The sequence below is a fragment of the Gregarina niphandrodes genome (assembly GCF_000223845.1).
Source record: "Gregarina niphandrodes unplaced genomic scaffold scaffold00041, whole genome shotgun sequence".
NCBI lineage: Eukaryota > Apicomplexa > Conoidasida > Eugregarinorida > Gregarinidae > Gregarina > Gregarina niphandrodes.
Genome location: NW_011645809.1, coordinates 32,617 through 50,430, shown reverse-complemented (window position 1 = coordinate 50,430; position 17,814 = coordinate 32,617). Strand labels below are relative to the sequence as shown.

General features: G+C 53.4%; 6 protein-coding genes across 6 annotated transcripts; 4 read left to right on the top strand and 2 right to left on the bottom strand.

The window, feature by feature from the left end:
• Positions 1 to 157: 157 nt before the first annotated feature.
• On the bottom strand, positions 158 to 868 carry GNI_148220 (adenylyl cyclase-associated protein; the record flags this gene model as incomplete). Its single annotated transcript, XM_011134392.1, has 3 exons — positions 158 to 202; positions 313 to 729; positions 827 to 868. 3 exons carry the CDS (start codon positions 866 to 868, stop codon positions 158 to 160), a joined length of 504 nt encoding a protein of 167 aa, XP_011132694.1.
• Positions 869 to 970: 102 nt separating this feature from the next.
• Positions 971 to 4,162, top strand: GNI_148210 (coatomer protein; the record flags this gene model as incomplete). The annotated part of the gene is made up of 2 exons (XM_011134391.1): positions 971 to 1,068; positions 1,501 to 4,162. 2 exons carry the CDS (start codon positions 971 to 973, stop codon positions 4,160 to 4,162), a joined length of 2,760 nt encoding a protein of 919 aa, XP_011132693.1.
• A 191-nt stretch (positions 4,163 to 4,353) lies between these two features.
• Positions 4,354 to 5,898, bottom strand: GNI_148200 (putative diphthamide synthesis protein; the record flags this gene model as incomplete). The annotated part of the gene is made up of 1 exon (XM_011134390.1): positions 4,354 to 5,898. The coding sequence occupies one exon, from the start codon at positions 5,896 to 5,898 to the stop codon at positions 4,354 to 4,356; it is 1,545 nt and encodes a 514-aa protein (XP_011132692.1).
• A 54-nt stretch (positions 5,899 to 5,952) lies between these two features.
• GNI_148190 (SET domain protein) lies at positions 5,953 to 8,161 on the top strand (the record flags this gene model as incomplete). The annotated part of the gene is made up of 4 exons (XM_011134389.1): positions 5,953 to 6,041; positions 6,077 to 7,650; positions 7,815 to 7,972; positions 8,078 to 8,161. The coding sequence occupies 4 exons, from the start codon at positions 5,953 to 5,955 to the stop codon at positions 8,159 to 8,161; spliced, it is 1,905 nt and encodes a 634-aa protein (XP_011132691.1).
• Positions 8,162 to 8,555: 394 nt separating this feature from the next.
• On the top strand, positions 8,556 to 13,832 carry GNI_148180 (hypothetical protein; the record flags this gene model as incomplete). Its single annotated transcript, XM_011134388.1, has 1 exon — positions 8,556 to 13,832. One exon carries the CDS (start codon positions 8,556 to 8,558, stop codon positions 13,830 to 13,832), a length of 5,277 nt encoding a protein of 1,758 aa, XP_011132690.1.
• A 340-nt stretch (positions 13,833 to 14,172) lies between these two features.
• Positions 14,173 to 17,610, top strand: GNI_148170 (P-type ATPase-like protein; the record flags this gene model as incomplete). The annotated part of the gene is made up of 2 exons (XM_011134387.1): positions 14,173 to 15,111; positions 15,160 to 17,610. The coding sequence occupies 2 exons, from the start codon at positions 14,173 to 14,175 to the stop codon at positions 17,608 to 17,610; spliced, it is 3,390 nt and encodes a 1,129-aa protein (XP_011132689.1).
• Positions 17,611 to 17,814: the final 204 nt, after the last annotated feature.

Genomic DNA, 17,814 nt, shown 5'->3' with positions numbered 1-17,814 from the left:
ACGTGCCGTACCTACCTTTTCAGTCCTGGGTTTGCTGAGATATACCCCCATAGATTTTTTGGACCCAATAAAAAAGGACTTGGCCATATATGAGTCTGCAAATGTTGATGGGAGCTTCAGGACGCAGTTAAAGGAACTGCGCTCATTGTTACTTTAGCTAGTGAGTATATAGAGGGGAGACCTCTGATACCAATTTCGATCCCTAAGACAAAAGCAGAATTCATGAAGCGTGCTGTGTGATCCCTGAGAGGTTCGTCCCCTGACAGGTTCGTCCCCTGACAGGGTCGCCGGACGAGGGTATTCGGTGCCTACCTTGAATTTGTGGACAAATTGGAAAGGGATGGGATATTCCTTGAATTCCGTAGGATCTTCTTCAGTGGGGACGAAGAGGTTGGCGCTTCCACCCCCGCTGCTTGCTACTTCGATGAACTCCATGGAGTCCCTGGGGACGTAAATGCTCATACTGTTACAATCATCGATGGAGATGCCAGGACAGCGTTGTTCGACGTGTATTTCGCAAGAGGCACTCTTCTGCATATCCACCGAAGATACAACCGCGGGTACAATCACTGTCACCTTAGTGCAGTGGTCCAACTCGACCTTGTTGCATTTACCCTTCAGATGTATGACGGCGTTGTGACATTTCGAAATCATCACTGCATGTCGCATAGCTAACTGATGCTCTCCATTCTCGCCACCTAACACAACCTCCTCATCCTTGACGTTCTCCTGCCGCACACACACACTTTCTCTGGTCATTCATGTGGGGCTTGAACGCAATGATCACCCATTGCGTGGTCAGTGTGTGGGAAACTGTTTGACTTACAATGAAGTATCTGTTGGGCTCCTTGAAAGTGATCGAAGACATTATTTCCTTTTCTTTACCCCCGAGATTTCTTCCTCTTAAAGAAAGGTTTTACACATTTTTTCGCCTTCGCCAACACCCACCCTGTAACGTTGGTTTTTTTAAATGTTGGATTGGCGCAAGAGATTTCAAGCCAGAACAAGCAGGGTCAAATATGTTGATATCCATCCCACTCAACCCTGGGCTCTAGCAGGTCTCTACGCGTAAGCTCACTCACTAATATTTGTTCACTACTGTTTGCTTGACCGATCTGTGTATTTCCGTGTTTGCACACAGGTTTGCTTCCGTGTTTGCACACACGTTTGCTTCCGTGTTTTGCACACACGTTTGCACACACGTTTGCTTCCGTGTTTGCACACGCACATGGGACACAATCTCGCCCCTTCCCCCCTTTGCATAACCGACCGAACCACCGTTCGATCGAACCACCGTTCGATCGAACCACCGTTCAAGCCTTTTCCCGGCCTTCTTCCCTCCGGACCCCACGAATAAAAACGTGGGGTAAAGAGAGGTGATAATGTTCGTCAGGTTCAAACTTCCTTCCGGCAATGTCGTGTGTGTCCCGGCTGCTTGCCTTTCCGGCCGGCCGGGTCTTTGTGTGTGTCATTCGTGTATGAATATATATAATCATTTAGTGGAAGCCTTACCGTATATGAGTACACAACGCAGCAAGTGATTCAGAAGATAGAGGTAGGGAGTGCTCCGATTCGTTGTGCTAAATTTGTTCCTTCAATGAACTGGATTGCATGTGGGACGGATGAAGGTTTGATATGTATCTATAATGCAGTGACTCAGGAGAAGTTGCACGTATTGGAGGCACATTCTGACTACGTTCGTTGTCTGGCATTGCATCCGACATTGCCGCTGTTGCTAAGTTGTGCAGACGACATGGACATCCACTGTTGGAATTTGAATACATTGAATAAGATGGCGACATTTCTTGGTCATCAAGATTATGTGATGAAAGTAGCGTGGAATCCTCGTGACGCTAATAGTTTTGCATCGTGCAGTTTGGATGGGACTATAAAGCTATGGTCATTGCCATCTAATATTTCGGCAACACTAGAATCGAACCATCGAACTACGGATATCATTAATGTGACTAACCCCAACTACACATTATTGGGGCATACTAAGGGTGTTAATTCCGTCGAGTTTTGTGAAGCTTTGGATAAGCCATTTATCATTTCCGCATCTGATGATCATACCATCCGTGTATGGGATTGTCAATCACGCCAATGTCTACAGACACTATCAGGACACCAAGCGAACGTCTCACATGCCGTTTTTCATCCATATCTGGCAGTGGTTCTGTCGGCATCTGAAGATGGTGCGGTACGCATATGGAACGCCTCTACCTATCGTTGCACACAGGAAGAGCAAATCGGCATGGGACGTGTTTGGTATGTGGGTCTGAAACATGACTCAAATGAGATCGCGATCGCTGCTGATGAAGGTATATGCCTCGTCTCTCTTGGATCCGATCGACCGCTGGTTACGATGCATTCTTCGGGTGGTCGTGTGGTTTTGGTCAAGGGCTCCGCGGATTTCCATTCTATCAACTTTAAGCAAGTAGATGCTGCTATGCTATTGGACGGCAAAAAGGTTAGTGTGCAACCGAAGGAAATCGGCAGTAGTGACTTGTTCCCCCATCGCATAGAGTTCTCCCCCAATGGTCGCTACCTTGGTGTTCAAGGCGAAGAACAATTCTCAATTTTAACCTCTCAGGCCCTACGAGTCAAAAGCTACGGCCAAGCCGACTACTTTGCGTGGCTTGCAGATGGCTCCTATGCTGTCGCCCAAACTGGAGAGTTCAGCAGCAGCGTCGAAATTAAGGACGACTCCGGATCCATCGCCAGCTTCACTCCCGGCCATGCATCCATCACGGGCCTCTTCGGCAACGGTCCTCTTCTCGCCGTGGCTCACGGCGGCCACGCCGAGGATGCCACAAATAACGGAACGACCGCCACCGAGACCGTTCCGGCGAGTCGTTACGGCTACAGACATAGCATCAGCTTCTATCACCCCCAGGGTAGTCGACTGATTGTGGAGTTGCCGGTAGCAGCGGTGGAGGTGTGTTGGCACAAAAATCGCTGCACGGTTGCTACGGAGACGGGCATTTTGCTCTTCGACTATCACGCCGACCTCATGCAGGATATTATCGAGCGGAATGAACCGGAAACTGACGAGGGTCTGCCGTATGTCTTCACGCTCTTGGCCGAGTGGAACCAGGCAAACATAATTTCGGCACTCATGGTCGGTTCAGATGCCGTATTTTACACCACTCGTCTTGGGAAACTCTGTCTCCTATCGCATGGCTTGAGAACTGAGTACAGTAATGTGCAAGGCGACCAGTACCTGCTGGGATATCTCGAGACGCATCAGCGCCTCCTAACAGCGGACCGGGACGGGAAAATAACATCTCACTTTGTGGACAGCAACTTTCTGAAGCTTATCGATGTTTCTAAGTGTTCCACTTGGGAAATTAGTCTCACATCGGAAGCCGGTGGTGCTGAGACCGAGCAGCAATTGGAAGAGACGCTGGAGCAATTACTGCAAGACACAAATGAGAAGTGCCGTCCACTAGCCCTTAAGTTGCTCTCCAGACAAGGCTATGATGAATTAGCTCTTAAATATGCTACTGATCCTACCACTAAATATGACATGGCATTGAAACTGAAGAAACTGCCTATTGTGGTCCAAATGCTACAGGAAGATCCCGTTCTGAGCGACAAACCGGAAAGGCGCTGGAACGCCGTTGGGCAGGTCGCTTTACAATGTGGGGAAATTGACATCGCTATACAAGCCTATCGTGCCGCACAAAACCTGCCTTCACTCTTCATGATAGCACTTTCCCTCAGCGACCAAGATCTGCTCCAGGAGGTCGCCCATGAGTCTGCCAGAAACGCTGAACAAAATAATGAGAAGACTAGAAGCCTCGCCAATCTAGCTTATCTAGGTTACTATCTCTTGCGGGACCACAATAATTGCATCAGACTACTCCTTGACAACCAACAAGAGGCAGAGGCGGCTCTCTATGCCCGGTCCTTCGCTCCATCACAACTTGAATCCGTCGTCCAACGATGGGAGGCCAAGAACGCCATCAAGGTCGAAAGATGGCCAAAACTTCAAGTCGCCTGCGATGCCGCCAAAATCATGGACCGGGTCTTCAACACATTCAAACCCGAACATGTCCGTGACTATGAAGATCTGGAAGGCTTCGACTTTGCCGAAGAATTCGAAAATCTGGGGCCCGAAGAATTCGCAGCCGGAATTGGACCGAATAAAGAGGATTAGACCCATACCCAAACGCTTTTTCGAACCTTTTTGTACCGGTCGTGAGGTGGAATGGAGCTGGGCTTTACCGCCGCTGGGCTTTACCGCCGTATTAAATATTTCGGTCCGGCACGATTATCCACTGGACATAAAAAGTGATGTTGCTACTCGAGTACGCTACTCGAGTAGCGTACTTTCGAGGATGCCTCTCGTCAATAACATCTTTCGTGTTTGTATAGAGAAGCGTGGCCTGATCTGCCCTTGACGATTTGATGTATATCATTTCCTTCATCATCGTCGCTTTCGGGAACACCTTGGTAGCTTCGATCTCTATATGAAATTAGGGGAGCATTAGAACCCATGACCGATAGGGCAGCCTCATGCAGCTGTATCCGGTTCTCCTTTACCTCTCCTGCAAGTTCAAGTCCCTCTCGTGCTTGTTGATTAGTTACTAGCTTTTGCTTGATATGTTGTCGAAGTGTAGGTTCAAACTGATACATGAAATCATGGGCGTCAAGCACATATCGACCGTTAAAATCGATGCGGGTAGAAGCGTCATCCGAACAGTTTTCTGTCTCAATATCCAATCCTAAGATGTATTCGAACGCCGTAATAACTCTTCGTCTAAATGTCTTGCGTTGTTGAAAGCATCGTTTGACCAGGACACTAGGGCATGCTAGATGTATGAAGAAATCTATATCTTGAAAGTTCTCTAGTTTTTCATTCGTGAGTGGGTGACAAGAAATATTTGTGACGGTTTTATCCTCTGCTCTTAATAGATCGTGAAGTAGATCAATTTGACGCTTCACAGGTCCTGATAGAGTCTCGCCATAGACCAAACCTACACGGTCACCCATCGCGGCTATGCCGTATGTATACCGATTCGACACACTGAATAGGTCTGACATAGGGAGGTCTGACATAGGGAGGCTTGACATAGGGAGGCTTGACATGGAGTATCTCTTGTAACGGAACTTGTCGACCAAATACCGCTTGCTCAGACGCTCCAAAATCTCACTCAGATCCTCCGGTGCCAATGGTTGGAGCGGTTCCACCTCCCAAGGTTCGTCTTCTGTAATTGTTGAGTTGTACGAAACTCGGGTTTGGACCCGGCTTTGGACCCGGGTTTGGACCCGGCTTTGGACCCGGGTTTGGACCCGGGGTTGGACCTCGTTTATGTCAAAATAACAAAGACCTTCCCGCGCCGTGTAAGAAACAGGCTCCGGTACATTCGGGATGTGAAGAAGAAGAATCGCATCATCTTTACTAATTACCCTCTTGCATTCTGCAGTGACTCGGGGCTGGCAGTCGTCAGCAGACGTTCCCACTGGCATATACGATACGAACGGGACATGGAGTGTGGGTATCCTGTCCACCTCACCACAGTCGCAGTAGCGACCAAAGTGGATGAGTGATTGTGCTTCGTAATGTTTTGCATGTTTATAGTTATCGCAGTAACAACCATCCACTTGGTCGGAAAGAAAGAAAACCACAGGGTCGGCGCGTCCAGCGACGGCGCTTCCAGCGACGGTGCTTCCAGCGACGGTGCTTCCAGCGACGGTGCTTCCAGCGACGGCGGCCTGCATAGCCCGTTGCACACCCGTGGCTAGCGTGGTCAATATCAGGGGCAGGTCCTCGTAATTTACCTGCACCGCAACTCTCTCATAGCGGCCAGTCTCCACGAATGTCCGAATCTGCTCTATCCACAAAGGCTGACTATCACTGCCAAAATTGTCTTCTCGTGGCGTTGTCAGCATGTTGGGTTGTGAAAGGGGAGATGTGCCGGTGAATTATAATTCGCCCAAGTTGGGATGGAAGTCATCAATCAGCATTTGAACAAACACAGCGAGGGCCGACTGGTGTGCACGTATGACGACTACAAGGGAAGAATTACAAAGACGTAAGCTAACCAGAATGATTCATTTGCCTGTTCAGAGCCAGACCGTGTAAGGCAGGTGACGTATTGCTTACGGAAGAAACACTTGCGTCCGTGGCTGAGCCGGCCAAAAACAAACTGTATGACACGTTGCAAGACTGGAGCGTGAAGGACACGTGGGACCTGCACACGCTCTGGACATGGTGTGTCTTATGTACAATGATGACTGACGAGGAGTACCAGATGCTGCGTCGCTGTTGTGACGAGGGAGTCCGAAGTACCGCCGGAGTAGATGCTGGAGTTGTAGAGAAGAACAAGAAAGTGGTGGAGGCTTTCCTCAAGTTACCAATACCGCGGTTTTCCGAAAAGCAAAGAGAGAGATTGCTACTCTTGTATACCCCGTCGGACGATAGTGATGCTGCGGACACCATCAATGATGTCGTCTCCTGCAACAGGCGGTTCAAAGAATTAATCGGTTTGGACTTGGCGTTACCGGATCCGTATAAGTGTAAAGGCGTGTCGGATAAAGGTGTAGATGATAACGGTTGGTTCCGTAAGGTCAAGGAAAACTGTCCCCGGAATGACGGTGGTCTGTTTCTGTTGCGTTGTCTGCTGTCGGAGAGGTTGTGGAGTAAATATGCCCAGGTGTGGATCCTCAATTGCTTTGAAGGGGCAACTGAGCCATTGACGTATCTGACGTTCTTTGCACCGGCCTTCTCGTCTCACTCCTGTATCCCCAACGCTCTCTGGCACATTGACGAACAGCAACGGTATGTGCTTGTGGCTCGGCGGAACATCGGCACCGACGAGGAAATTACATTTACCTATACATCGGACAGCCATTTGTTGGAGCCTACGTTACTGCGAAGGCAGGATCTGCAGGCGACCAAGTACTTTGAATGTCAATGCGAACGATGTATGACCCCATGTGACCTGAGTCGAGGATTTATGTGCACTAAATGCCCGAGAATATCCCACCAGTCAGTCGCAGCCGATCCAGTCGCAGCCGATCCAGTCGCAGCCGATCCAGTGGCCGCGGACGAGGTTATTGACGAGGCCTCGCCGAGAACCTCGCCCGTGGGGGGTCGTGAAGCTGTGGCCGGTCGAAGTGGGCAGTGGTTCCTGAGTAACACCACCCCCTTCCATCCGTCTAGCGACATGTTCCAACCACCGGCCAACATTAAGCCGGTATCTTTAGAACGGGAACGAGTTATTGTCGACGACTACTTGAAAAAGATCAAGTCAGATGCGCTATATCAACTGTCCTTTGAAACCACCAGCGACCGCGAAACATATACTTCGCCTCGCATCACAGGTCAACTGGGAAACATCATTGCCTCCAAGTACAAACCGGAAAGATGTATTGAATGCGGCGCCGCACCCGACCCCGACGAGCTCCAACGTGCCAAACAACTCGAAGCCTACTGCATGTCCCAGTTCGCCAAAGAAGACGGCGAACAGAGCCAACTTAACGAAGACTTCGACATCGCAATCATGCTCGACCACGTACTCCCCAACGTCGGCCAGTCGTATGCTGCCCTGCTCATGCTCGAAAGACGACAGGGGGAACTCGCCGACGACCCGGAACTAGCTAGCAAATATGCCCTCATTCGCCATATACTCGCCACTCAAAGTAAACAAACACTCGTGTGCACACAAACATGGGCGCACACACGTGTGCACACACGTTTACGCTACTGCGTCGCGTAACGCATCCCGTACCGCATCACTTACTTCGTGACATCTACGTTTTGCTGGCAGTGTGTCCGATCCTTACAGGACTGTCAGCGTGGGCAGGATCTGACTTTTGGGAGCTGAGAATCAGGTGTGCTGGCCAGGGTCTAGCTGATGCTGAAGCGTGGAATATCATGAGCAAAAGCCTTAGGTTGGTACGGATTATTTTCCGAACGAGCGGGTACTTCTGGGACCTAGCAAATGTAGTCACTGTCGAAGTGGTAAGCGCCGCCCTTTTCCGCCTCTATTCAACATATGTCGCAACACGATTGAGCACTGTTGGTTCAGAACCTGTGGGGACACGCTTATGACGAACGTACTTGCAGCAAAAACGCGAGAATGAGGTCGACGAAAGAGTACGGGCGTACATTTCGGAGATCGAAAAGTATATACCAGAACTGGCCAAGTAGTCAGCGTACGGCGCAGGCCGAGGAGCAGCATCGAGCAGACGACCGACTGTTGAAACGGCTCGCTCCACACCTACGCGGACTTTCACCCGTTGGCGAGCTCACATGCGCAGAATGGGGGTCTTTGGCGCACATCGGAACATCGCCAGAGTATCGCACAAGAAGGTTATCCCCAAGCGAACGCCCGTCGCTCAGCGTGCGCCGGTAATCGGTCAAATAAAGTTGGGACAGCTTGACCGGGAATACCAGGCATTGAAAACTCTGGGGTTTTTGTACCTCCTTTACGACCCAAACATTTCTGGTAGCCTCCTAGCCTCGTGGAATGGCAGTATACTCGCCCGTTGCCTGTATGTCCGCCGCTGGCAAATAAAAATTTGGCGGCGCACACACGTGTGCAATGAAGAAAGAAGGGCGTTCAGCGGTGTCTAACATATTTGCGGCGTTCGCCGGAACGTCGGGGGATCCACCAACCGCGGGAGAGATATACGAGGTTTCGGAACAGGTGGTAATAGACGATATTTTGAGTTGTTTGGACGGTTTGCAGAAAAAGAGCGCGAAAACACGATTGCGGTGGGCAACGGAGCTCTTATCTCATTGTAAAGATTTAGAAGCGCCTGAGAGATCCAGGGAATCTGTGAGTAGAATCATAGACGGCATTCGGGGGGATTTCATCCATGTGTTTAAGAGATCTGGGGAAGTTCCAGAGACGGATTTTCGTGTGTTGTTGAATTTGTTGGATGCCTTTGTAGTTTTGAACAAGTTTTGTCCTTTGGTTACGAAGAAGGAACATGGCGTACTGGTAATGAGTACGTTAATGATATTTCGGGAAGTGCCCCATAAACCATTGAATCAGTTGGCTTCCAAGATTACGAAGGGTGTCAGCAGTAAGCAATCATTGTTGCCGGCGGTCTTGGATCACCTGGTGACCCATCAGAAGGTAAAGTTGCAATCATATGAGAGCAGCAAGCATGATGATTCCATTTGTCAACTTGCTTCTGCTGGTTTCAAGGCGATTGCCGCTGTTTATGAGACTATGGTGAGTGGCACTCATCATGGTGCTGGGGAGAGCGAGCTCTGCCGTCAAGACCTGCTAGATTCATCGCTGGAATTCGCTTACGAGTATGGGAAGTCCAGTCATCCAAGTGAGCTGAAATTAGCGTCTATCATGTTAGCATCCGCCCTCTGTCAAATGTTATCCTCACGCCGTTCTACCGATGGCGCCGGTAGTACCGATGGCAGTCCTGAAGCGACTTATCCTGAAAAATTACTACTGCTAATGAAACGTTTGTATACCGAGGAATCAGAAATCATAACGTGCGAGAGACTGAGCTTTATTGCCATGTTGTGGAATTTTGCCACAAATCCCTCCGCTGGTCCGGGCAGTCCCTCCACTGAGATAAGTACTACCTTTGGTCCCGTCGTGATCGACAAGTGTCTGTCCCTGGTGCGCCATGCCATTGACTCTCAAAAAACAACTTTGTTCGTACAAGTTGCTAAGACTCTCAAAGCCCTTCATATCGACTCCTCACTAATGATGAAAACAAATATCCACCTCAATCCGCTGCCCAAAGGTACCAACGTATCCTGCAGGACTGCATTCATCATTGTCTACCTCATTGCCTTATTCAAACAATGCCACCACGACCTCTTGCTCACCAACTTGTTATCTTCGACCGATCACTCTGCGTCAGTTCCGAGAATCATTTTACCCTCTGACAGACACATCAATGAGTCAATTCGGCATGAACAATACTATAAGGATCTATGGCAAGGCATCCAAATCCTTGCCTCTTCCTGGCCGGAGTGGATTGCCAGAATTCAAAATTTAGTCTCCGGAACTGATTCCTTTAACTCCAACAATAAGGAGACCTACAATAAGGAGGCCCACGGTTCCGGGACTGCCGACTTGCATTCATATTCCTACTTACCTGTCATTAAGGACGCCGTTTATAGCGCGTCTGTTTATGTTGAGAGATTTGTCAAGCCTTTGTGCTTTGATTATTCTTTGGTTCTGCGCAAGACATCCGAGGACATTTTGAGGCAAAGTCCCGGGTCCTCAGTAACTTTGCAAGGTGTGCTCGCTGTTCTAAGTTCGATTGCAGAGAGCCGAGCAACAAACGGCGAGGTAGCGGAATCCGTTGAGCGCTCGATGGAGCGGTATTTGGAAAAGTACCTCGAGGATGCGGCGAACGAGCTTAATGATGACGTGTTCAAAATTGTCCAGCACCTCATGAGCCTCCAAGGCAGTCCGAGTTTGCAAACGAAGATGCACGACCGGCTGGAGCGGCTGCCGGACCCCTGGACACAGCTGGACTGGATCGTTAAGTTGAAGCTGCAGTCAGCTCCCCAAGCACCTCTTGAGCTGCTGGATCTCATGGCCACGCGGCAACTTAAGAGCGAGACAGCAGAGAAGGTGGCTGTCCAGCTCATGAATCTTTTGCACAACACTCCCTTCGTCAGCACGCCTTTAGTCAGCACGTCCTTGGTCGGTGACCAAGGGGTTGGACTCGGCGTTGGTGGAGTGGCGAAGCGTCGCGAGCTCAACAACCCCCGAGTAGGCCCTTTCGTTCAAGATTTGGCGTCCATTCCGGAAACCAAGGAGGAGATGCAGTCGTTGCTTAAGGGGCTGGAAAAGGCAGTGGACGATACGGCTTGTATTGACGACCGTATTGAACGACTGAGTCCGTTAATCATCGCTTATCTAGCCCTCGGCGGCGGCTGTTTCCCAGACAGCCAGTTCTTAAATGACTGGATCACAAAGACTCTCTTACATAAGCTATCCATTGATGCAAAGACTGCTTTCGTCGAAGAATGCGTTCTCAACACCGCTCCCTGCTCCTGCCTTAGCGAACTTGCTGCACTAGCCGTACCCTCGCAGTCAGTCTGGGACGCAATATACAGCAAATGTACATGCGTACGGCAACTACTCGTTCTCTTCCAGACGACGCCACACTGCGCAGACCTCAGCGGGAGTGTGTACCCCCTAGCGCGGCTCTTCCGACGCACCATGGTTCTCTCTAACCAACTGCAAACGGTAGATGGGGACGCGGCCGAGCGAGAGCTGACACAGCAACAGAAAGCAGAGCTTTTTGATGCATTCAAATCGTACGTCACAAACGACTGCGCGATCGCCTCACAATCCCACACGGCTCCAAGGAAACCGTTGGCTGTTTCCGAGCCGGTAGCTGCTTCCCAGAGTCCTACGTCTGGTCCTACCTCTGGCCCTGCTTCTGATCCTATTTCTGATCCTACTATCTCTGGTCCTACTATCTCTGGTCCTACCACCTCTGGTCCTACCACCTCTGATCCTACCACCTCTGGCCCTACGTCTGGGTCAATGGCGACTTCGAAGTTTACGTCTGAGCCGGAGCGTCGAGAGTTTGCTTTAGCCGCTTTCTCCGCTTTGACAGAGTTTATTGAGATCCATGAGTTGAACAAAGAGATTCGTATGCTGCCTTCACGAGACATGGGGTTCTCAGCAGCCTTGCTGTACTTGGTGGACGTGTGTTTTACTCCAGACGACCAGGGGCAGCGCGATATCGTGTGGGCCGCGGACGTTTTGGCTGCTTCTGTGGACACTCCACTCACTTCGGTGGACACTCCGGCGAGTCTAGAGACCTTCGACCCGAACATACTAGGTGACGACAGCGGGCGGAGCAAAGGGCGAGCTGTGGATCTTCAGACGCTAAGTGCGGCCATGGTTCTAGTGGAGAACGGCAAGCTGGCGGAGAGCTACGACGTCATCTTGGCCAGTTTGAGCCGACTTCGACAGCTTGGTGGTGCCATTCATGACGTGGTCGGGGTTCTCTTTACCTTCCACATTGTGCCGGAGCTGCTGGGGCTCGCGGACGAGACATGTTCCGCAATGGAGGCCAAGGTGTTCTTCCACGTGGCACGGGCGGTTTGCGAGTCCATCTACTCGAGTCCCGCATCTTCCTCCTGGAACCGCGCCCTGGAACTGGTCCTGGCGTGGTCCGGAGACGTCGTGTTACCCCGAGTAGTGCAGGCACAGACACCCTCGGATGTCGTACCCGCCGCCGCCAATGACGACCTAGAGAACGCACAAAACGCCCTCAAGCTCTTCGTACAGGACCTTTTGGAAGCGCTCTTCCAAATATCCCAACAAACTTCCGAGAGTGGACTGGGGAACGGGCCGGATAGTGGGCCGGAGCAGACCTCTGAGAGCTTCTCTCTGGGGGGAAGGAACCGGAACCAAATGGATCAGGACGCAGAAAGGGCGACGGTGAGAGAATCAGCCAGTGAGGCCGACGGTACAATAGAGGCTGACCCCGAAGATCATACCGCTGCGGGTCTCCATGGACTTACAAGTTCAAAGGCGGCGGCTACCGACCGACAAGAGTGTATGTTGGCGTTCCTTGCGAAGTTTCCTGTTAACCGGTTGCCGTTGGGTGACTTGACAGCTGCTGGTTTGTACGCGGTGTACAACCAAGTTGTGCGTCGATGTGTGGAGCAGAGTACGACGGAGCATGTGGAGGGCGGTGAGCGGAGCAGTGCGAGTCAGAAGCGGGCGAACGTGCAGAGCTTCCTCCTTCTGTTGCGGGCTCTGTATGGCCCCGTGGTCGCCGACTGTTTGCTGGGTTGCCTGCTGGAGCGAGAAGACGCTGCACAGCAAGGCTTGCTGGCCCGACTGCTTGCCGCGCACGTGCTCCCCTCGCTGGAAATGGACTTGGCCGCGCCCACGGCCTGGCTGAGGGATGCGGATTCCTACTCCTTCTGCGCAGGCAGCCCGTTCCTGGGCACCGTGGTTAGCAAATTTGACGCCTTTGCCCTCTTCATACAACAGGTGTGGTGCTGCCCTCCCTCCTCCTTTTGCCCAGGTGACGAAGTAACGGGCAGTGCTCTGTCTCCAAGGTTCCTGTCACCCAGATCCCAGTCACCTGATTCTGAACCTGGGTCCGAGCAAGCACCTAGCTCTAGATCCATGCAGTCACCCAGATCCGCGCAATCTTCCACTTACCTAGATGAACTTGTGACGGATGAACTGGTCGCAGTTGTAGAAGGAAGAACGCTTCTCGACATCGTCACTCTCTTCGTCGCCACTGTCCACCACCATGCGGAAACCGTCACCGTCCTCTGCAGAGTTGCTCCAGTCGTCTTCTGGAGGGAAACGACCATCTCCAAGTCTTGCAGAAGATACCTAACACCCATCATCGAACGAAAAGGAAACGAGGCTTATGCCAAACGACTGGCGGAACAAGTTCAAATGCTACAGAGAGTGTCCGATACCAATGTGGTTTGCAATTTTGTCGATCACGCAAATGCTCACTTCCAAATCTGGGACAGCGAAGACTTCCGGGAAGCGTGTCTGGAGATTAATATCACAATTAACAACAGAACGATCCCTCTTTCCCTTCCTAAGATTAGCATCAGCAGCGACGTTAAAGTTCCAGTTGATACCATGAAGTTCGGAATAATCAGACTCCTTAAAAGCGACGCCGCCTCCAACTTCTTGCTAGGACCCGTCATTGGCACTGGGAGCCAGACAATCGTTGTTGCTGTAGCGCGGCTCGTGGACGAATTCCGAAGCAAGTTCCAAGGCACTGAAGACTGCGTAATCTGCTACTCAAGACTTCATGCTACTACCAAGGAAGCACCGACCAAGGAATGTGAGTTCTGCCAAAATAAATTCCACAAAGAATGTCTCAAACAGTAAGCTTCAGAACACCAACGCCCCCTACTCGCTGCTGCGCGCTCTGGCTGTACGGCGCTGAACTGATATATCACCTGCCGTTATTCTGCCTGAAATAAGCTACACTTCTATGGGCGAGCTTAAGATGGGGGCCGGTATCCCTCTTGGGTACCCCGGCATTATCAACGCTGCTTGCTTTTAGGTGGTTCTCGACCGCATTTAACACTCGGTGCCCGATGTGCAGACGAATATTCTTCTAGCACACGCGTGTGCGCTGACGTAAAGCAGCGAGAATGTCTCCTTCCCACATAGAGATATGCATCGAAGGTGAGATTCGACGCCTGTATGACACCGTTTTGAAGGCATGACTTGCGGAGGGTGCTCATCTCGGATTGAAAAGGTTATCGGGGCGCTAGATGGAGTGAAGAGCTGCAATGTCAGTGCGGCAATGGGTATCGGAATATTCGCAGTGGATGAAGCTAAGCTAAGTGCTGAGGAGCTGTGCTCTAGAATTCAGAACATGGGATTTAACGCAAATATCCAAGGTGAGTACCCCCGTTTGATATATGATGAGATCTCAGGTAATCAGCAGCATGCCAGTGACGATAGCTGCTGTCCAAATTCGGTGAATCTTTTACTGGGTCCGCCAGGAGAAGTCACAGAGAGCAAGTTAAGCATTTTGCGAGGAGTTGCTGAGGACATGGGGGCAACGTTGGTGATCCGGAATGCTGATTCGAGAAATCTTTCGCGCGTGGGTGCTGCGTACATTGCGACCGTGGAGTTTGACGCGGCTGCGATTGGAGGTCGAGATCTCCTGGAACGGCTGCAGGCCGTACCGGGTCTGACGGTGAGTTTTGTCCCGGTGCTTGAAGGAACAATGGAAGAACATTCTTTATTGCTCGAGACTGTGCGTATCGCATCCATAAAGTGCTCGATAATTGCTGGCGTGATGATGTTATTACAATGGCACCAAGAGTTCTTGTTTGCGGTGCTGGCTGGGTTTAGTGGGTTCGTGTGGATGGCGTTATCTGTGCCGGTGGTTTTCGTTTGGACACGTTTTATCGTGGCCAAAGCACGTCTGGGTTACATCAACATGGAGCTGTTTGTGGTTGTGAACTCGTGGATGTGCTTTGCGATAGCCACTTTCTTGTTGGCGATTGATTGCGTTCGTGTGGTGACCGGGAACTCCATAAACTCAGGGGAACTGACCTATATGTTGGGGGTGGCGTCTGCTGGATTGTCTTCGGCGCCAGCTTACTTCAAAACGGCGACCATGCTGGTGACTATTCACACAATTGGAAGGGTAAGAGTCGTGTGAGTGGCGGAGGGGTGAAATTTCTTTTGCTTTTAGTACTTGGAAACCAAGTCCCGGACACGCGCGCTCCAGGTCTTGTGGGAGTTGAATCGGGTGAGGGATATGCCGGCTAGCCGGATTTCAGCGGTGTTGCCGGTGCCACGATCAGCGTTGATGATTAATAACACTTGTCGGTTTGAGGAGTGGGACGCGGATCTTTGGAGCAAAATCCAGCAGCAGGGTTGCCGACCACCGCCGATTGTGGGTCTCCAGTACCACAGCCGGGGCGTGGGTGAGGGGGCATTGGTGCAGCACACGGCGACGCCGCGGCCGTTGCTGCACATCGGCGACTTAGTGTTGGTGCAGCCGGAGGAGGAGGTGCCGGCGGATGGAGTGCTCTTGGTCGCGCCGGACGGGAGTGCCCGGGTGGACGAGAGCGTGTTAACGGGCGAGACAGCTGCGTGTGCGCGGGCGGTGGGGCAGCACGTGTACGAGGGCACCACCCTGCGGCAACCGGGGCCAGTAGTGATGGTGGTGTTGCGTGTGGGACGGGGCACGCGACTGGGTTTGATAAACCACGCGGTCTACCGAGGCGCGGCGGTGCCTTCACAAACGGCCGCGGTCGCGAACCGATTGGTGCGTGTGTTTTTGCCGGCGATGCTGGCGGTCTGCGTCGGCACGTGGTTGGTTTGGACGGTGTTGGTACTCGGCGGTTGGGTGGTGGTCCCACCACAGTATGGCGTGGGCCCTGGGTTGGCAGGTGCGCTCTTCGTGCTCCAGTTCGGCGCCGCGACGTTGGCCATGGCCTGTCCCTGCGCGATCGGGCTGGCCGTGCCCGTGGTGGTCGCGCTGGCGGTCGCGACGGCGGGACAGCGTGGCGTGATCGTGAAGGACAGCAACACGCTCGAACGCGGTGCGCGTGTGGACACGGTGGTCCTGGACAAGACCGGAACGCTCACACAGGGTCCGCCGCGCGTATCCGGCTCCGCACTGCACGGTCCCGCTCTCAGTGCGCTTGCGTACCGCCTCAGACTGTGCACGCAGGACCCCGACGCTGTCTTCGCCACACTCGTCACCGCCTGCGAACAGGGTCTCGCCGGCGGCCTCCCGCACGCCCTTCTCGCACTTGTTCAAAACGCGCAACCAGAACCCCTCAATGTACGCAAACGCACTGAACACCTCGGCAACGGCATCGAACTCGACCTACAGGCTGCGGTTTTGCGCGACCGCGGGACAAACTTGCTGGACTTGCGCGGTCGCGAGGACTTTCTCCACGTGGAGCAGACCGGAGACCGGACTGGGGACCCACCCCCCGTCCCCGTGGACCCACTGCGTGGGGAGAAGGTGTACTTTGGACACGAGGGCTGGTACGCGAGTCTGTTGGGGCGGCCATTACCGGCTGCGGCGGGTGCGGGCGAGGCGGTGTTTCTGTTCACGGCAGACGGGACAGTGCTGGCACGGGTGGAGTTGGCGGAGACGCTGGCACCGGGTGCAGCGGCGGTGGTGTCTGAGCTGCGGCGTGCGGGTTTGGCGGTCTGGCTTTGTTCGGGCGACGGCTGGGGCCCGGCATTGGCGGCGGCACGAGCGGTGGGGGTGCCGGCGGAGCGCGTGGTGGCGCGAGCGACGCCTTGGCGGAAGCAGGCGTTGGTGCGTCGCCTGCAGACGGCGGGTGCCCGGGTCGCGGTGGTCGGCGATGGAGTGAACGACGCGCTGGCAATGTGCGAGGCCGCGCTCGGCGTCGCACTCGGCTTTTCGGCCGAGGCGCTCGCGCAAGCCGCGGGCGTGGTGGTCTACAGCCGCCGAATTGAGAGCCTCCCCGCCGTCCTGCGTCTTTGCCGCCGTTCCGCACGCATCATGCGCTTCAACCTCTTCTGGGCTTGCGCCTTCAACGCCCTCGGCGTGCCCCTCGCCGCCGGCGTCCTCTATCCGCATCTCTGGGTCTCCTCCGTCGAAGCCTCGCTCTGCATGGCCCTCAGCTCTCTACTCGTCCTCGGCAACTCTGTCCTCTCGCTCCGCAGCGCCCTCACCTTCCCCCGCTCCCGCGACACTGCCGAGCAGCGCACAACCAACCTCCCCATCCGCGTCCACAGCGACCCGGCTGACAGCGACCGTGTCCACAGTGGCCTCACCAAAGACGCACAGAGCGACCGCGCCCGCAGCGACCGCCACTACAGCGCTCTGCCCACCAGCTGCCCCGGCAGCTGCGACGTCACCGGCTCATTCTTCAGCACACACCACGGCGAAGACAAGGAGCAGGGAGAGAACGACGGTCACAAGGAGAACGGCGCCCATCGCGCCTGTGGGGAGAACCGGGGCCACGGCGGCTACAGGGAGAACGATGCGGTGGGGATTGAGCTCGGCATGGCCGACCACGGGACCGGCCACACGGCCGACCACATGACCTCCATGGAGAGTTTGGAAATAGACGTAGTCGACTCCGCGCCCCCGTCCAACGGTCGGGCCCACGGCTCACTGGCTGCCGCGACCGCCGGGTTTTCCCACACGTGATGCGGCAGGACAGCAACACCTTGCGTCCGGGACGCGGGGTGCTTCGGACCGTGGTCGCGCTTTACGTGGTGTGTGCGCTGGGCGCCGTTTGCATGCCGCGCCTCCGCGTGCCCAGCAATCCCGACTCCCGCCGCCTCGCCGCGGTGGCCTCGCAGTCTACGAGCATATTGGACAACTTGGAGAACCACTTGCTGGCATACACCG